The 4,726-nt window shown below is 31.8% G+C and overlaps 1 protein-coding gene across 1 annotated transcript; it reads left to right on the plus strand.

The window, feature by feature from the left end:
- The first annotated feature begins 1,446 nt into the window (after window positions 1-1,446).
- LOC112509920 lies at window positions 1,447-3,454 on the plus strand. Its single transcript, XM_025115129.1, has 4 exons — window positions 1,447-1,788; window positions 1,920-2,002; window positions 2,092-2,294; window positions 3,060-3,454. Exons 1-4 carry the CDS (start codon window positions 1,553-1,555, stop codon window positions 3,201-3,203), a joined length of 666 nt encoding a protein of 221 aa, XP_024970897.1. The 5' UTR covers window positions 1,447-1,552; the 3' UTR covers window positions 3,204-3,454.
- Window positions 3,455-4,726: the final 1,272 nt, after the last annotated feature.

The following is a 4,726-nucleotide window of genomic DNA, read 5'->3' on the forward strand; positions in this document are numbered from 1 at the left end:
TTATAACATCTACAAAGACACATAATAAATAGAACATTAAAATCGAGATTTGTCTCGCTGCATTGCGCGAGTACCCTTCTAGTATATATATATATATACACACACACACAAACAACACATGACATGCATACATACGATATCAACATATAAAAATATGTACATATAACACATAAAAATGAGAAAATAGGAAAAATAGAAAAATCTCTCGCTGATCCCTCGGAAATCAGCGAGGGAAATGACAAAAATTCACATTCCCTCGCTGATCCCTCACTGATCTGCGAGGGAAAATTTCTCTCGCTGATATTCGTCGCTGATACCTGGTTTTCTAGTAGTGATATATCTGCATCTAAGTATCCTCATTTATGCACATTTGAGTTCTATTCATGCATCTTCTTTATCATCTAACTGTTAAAATATACATATTATTAAATCTTGACTTAACTTTGAATGTCTTGTTTGTTAATGATTTAACAGGTTTGGGTAGATTCTGTCAATAAGGAAAAGATAAAGTTGGTGTCTAAGTAGAAGGGGCGTGCCTCACTTATTGGGAAAGTTGGAGGTTAGCGGAGCAATTAAGTAATTCTTTGAGGGGCAAACCTGGTCAAACATAAATGATATATAAAGCCTTCATCACCGGATCTAGCTCACAATATAAGTTATTTTTTTCCATATTTTCACTCTCGATTCACTCTCGATATTCTCTCTCAAAAGAAGTTCTCTCTATATTATTCAAAGATCTATCTCTGATCTTTACATCTTCATATTGTTAATTCTTCTTTTCTTCGTTTATATTCTTTGTAATAGTTTTAGATCTATTGTTACTGTGTTACATTCTTATTATCGTTCTTGAATTCTTTTATTAAGTATTTTTAATAAGAAATCCTTTGAATATGATAAGTTTAACACTAACACTCCATCTTATATATAACATGGTTGATCTGACGGCTTTATGTTCCAAAATATATGCATATTTATAGTTAATAAAAAAGAAAAGGTAATTGCGTGTTAGGTACCAATTGGCATATGTTTAACATGCAAACTTTTTATATACGACGAAAACGACTTCATCTCAACCTACCACGTGCCACTCATCCTAACCCCCATCAAAAATGGAACGTAGCTCCCGATTATGCATTATATATATTAAGGCGAATCATCGTCTAATGAAGAAAGTTAGGATAAAAAGCGTTCTAATTATTTTTAATCTCATGTTCATGAATTGCACTTTAAATATTTCTCAAAATTTTCAAAATTTCAGTTTTTTAAGTAATTAAATAAACGTGTAAAAGTAAATTAAACAACACCACCAACATGTTGGATTAAGATAAGCATTATTGCAAGTGAAAAGAAGCTTCTACCTTTGACCATAAGAAAACAGCGTGGCTTGGCTCCTATTCTGTGACCATTTCATCCTTTATATATACATATACAAATTAATACACCATTCTACTACTCCATTCTCATCTTCTTCAATCACCAATTAAATACATTCGTTACAGTTTAACTTGGAGCAACAACTGCATTTGGAAGCAGAAGACAAGAAAGCTAGGAAATGTCATTGTCTATGTCACGATTTATTTCCGCCTCACGAACACTCCCGAATCCATATTCAACATCTCTCACATTTCATCCAACTTCTCATTCATCGTTGTTCTTAAAGAACAAAGCTTCCGCGTCATATAGCCATCACGGTTCCATTTCGTGCGCACGACGGAACTTTGTGGTACGTAGCAATCTTACTCCACCTCCCGGAGTTCCTCTTCCTTCTGGACCACCTTCTGGTTCTATGTAAGCTTCAAAAACCATCAATATTTCTGTTATTTTGAGTACACCTTGATCAATTCAAAACAAGTATATATATATATATATATATATATATATATATATATATGATTTATGTTACTTGTTTCTTTTTGCAGGAGAAATTGGATTGTGGGGATCGTGTTAACATTTGTTTTACCCTTTATCACACATAAATGGGGGCCGCTAATTGTTCTAAAAAGTAAGAATAAATTTCTCTCAAAATACTTATTGATCATGTATGCATATATATAATATAATTAAGCATGGCAAAACTTATGAAATCTGTAGATAAAGTGGATACCGTAGTCGACACGGCGGAGTATATAATGGAAACCATCGAAGATGTGGCGGAAAGAGTTGACAAGGTGATCGATAACATTACCGACGAGCTTCCTGAAAATAGTAGACTACGAAAAACCATGGAAGCCGTTGACGGAGTGGTGGAAGGACTAGCAAAGAGTGCTCATCTTGCTAACGATATCATCGATAAGGTTTGATTCATTTCCCTTTTCTTTGAAATCAATTCCATGATCATTTTGTATTAATACAAACAAATATGACGTAGAAAATGTATAATTTCTGCCCAACCTCAATGGGTACGTAAATTTGATTCAAATTGTATTTATATTTTAAATATTATCATGTCTTTTTACGATTCAGATTATGCTTATTGCGTATCATCTTGTTTATTATTATGAGAGTAAACAACACTAAAAAAAGCTGTACACCAATAATTTGCAAATTGCTATATTTTAATGCTAATAATGGCATTACTAATATATTATATATATTTGCAATATTTTAAGGCTAATTATGACAGTGATCTTGTATCAAAATTCGAATATATATATATATATATATATATATATATTATATTATATATATATATATATATATCATATATTACACACAAGAGGGAAACGTGTGTAAATTCTCTTGCTCCAAGTGGTTCTAGCATGTGCATTGTAATTTGTGCTAGCTCTTCTTACCTTTTATAACATGAATTTATTTATTCGTCAAAAACCTTAATAACCACATTTTAAAGAAATCTTTATTTTATGTGATAATAAATTATTGGTGAATCAATAAACCAACATAAAAAGTGAACCCGATGATAAAAACTTGAAGAATTAATTGTAAATATAGAAAGTGAATGTTAAACCGTCTATTTATTTTAGTAAATTATGATCGGTTATTTAAAATATAGAATAATAAATATAAATTTGTTAAGAGAAAAATGTATAAATGTGGGGCAGGTGGAAGAAGTTGAAGATAAACTAGAGTCATTGATCATCCAAGAAGAAGTCAAAGAGAAGGAGGAGGTTTCCAAGCAAGTTGAAGGCAAGGACCGAGTTTCAACTACAAGCGTGGTTTCCAAGCAAGTTGAAAGCAAGTTGTAGCCATGGAGATTCAAATACAGTAACTTTGAGTTATTTGTAAAGCAGGTGGTCGTCATAAAATTAGTCGGTTAATATAGCAGATTGGATATCCATGTTAATAAAAATAAAAAGTATGTTCCTATCCAAAACTAAAAAAAAAGTTGGTCAACGTTCTAAGGTTTGGCTTAGAATTAGGTGAATGATGCTCCTTACTTCATTAGGTAGAAGGAAATTCAGTTGGTTTATTTTGTTTCTAATATAATTTTATTTATTTATTTATTTATTTATTTATTTATTATTATTCGCTTGGAATAACTCCATTTAAATGTACATTTCCACATGGTCTCAATTGGCTGTTTGACCTTTAGCCATTTTATAGAGCAAACTTTGATGAAATGGCACTTGATAGATAATAGATAACTCATTTCTTGAATACATTTGATCAAAATATAAGAAGTAAAGTAACAATGTTGTTTATACAGCAAAAAAAATAAAACATCCAATGCATATATGTACAGAAGTGAATCTAAGGGTCGTTTACCAAACGCTTATCCGGGTAAGCGCTTATCAAGTTACGTTATCTCACTGAATGAATATGGTAAGAACCATAAATCTTACCCGGTAAGAGCGAGACAAGGACCAAGAGTCTTACCCGGTAAGTGAGGGCGACGACTCTTACCACGGTAAACGCTTATCGGGTAAATTGTTGCATACGATACGTTTCGGTGAACTAAAATCTTACCCGATAAGTAAATAATGATGTTAAATTTTACTGGTAAACACCTAACGGATAAATGCTTGATAAACGATCCCTAAGTTACTTTTTTGTATCCATTAGAATGCCAATCTTATCACCAAAAAGATTGTCTTTATCATTTTGGTTAAGCCATTTCATTCACTGATGAAAGATTCATTTTGATTTCTTGACAAAAGATAATATTTGCATAAATGTCAACTATCTAATAAGGGTATGCAAAAAATTAATCGATCCAATTAGAATCAGTTGACTATAATTATAACTGGATTAGATTGGATTGGGAATTTCAACATCCAATTTGGAACAACCGGAAATTTCAACATCCAATTAGCCATCTGATGACCATCCAATTAACCATCTAATTGGATGAATCTAAAAAAGTAAAAAGTAAATAAACCCTCCGTCGTAAATCACCGATGAATCTAAAATCCATGAATGATTTGCGACGGATTACCAATGGATCCCAATTTTGTCGGTGATTTGCGATGGTTTTCTTATGGATATAATAATTTAAAAATTAAACATCAGCCAATAATCCGTCTCACCCATGGATATTTAATTTTTTTTATAATTGTTAAATCATTCGGAAAACCGTCGCACATCACTAACGACATTGGAATCCGTAGGTAATCCGTCGCAAATCACCGACGGTGATTGATTTTTTGTATGATTTTTTGTGTTTTTACAAGTTTTTCTTATTCATGTGAGCTTTACCTTGTTTTATTTTGTATAATTTGTTAGGTGTACATGTGTATATGTATGCATGCATATGTCGCATATGTTACTT

This window comes from Cynara cardunculus (assembly GCF_001531365.2).
Source record: "Cynara cardunculus var. scolymus isolate 2C chromosome LG 3, CcrdV1, whole genome shotgun sequence".
In the NCBI taxonomy this organism is placed as follows: domain Eukaryota; kingdom Viridiplantae; phylum Streptophyta; class Magnoliopsida; order Asterales; family Asteraceae; genus Cynara; species Cynara cardunculus.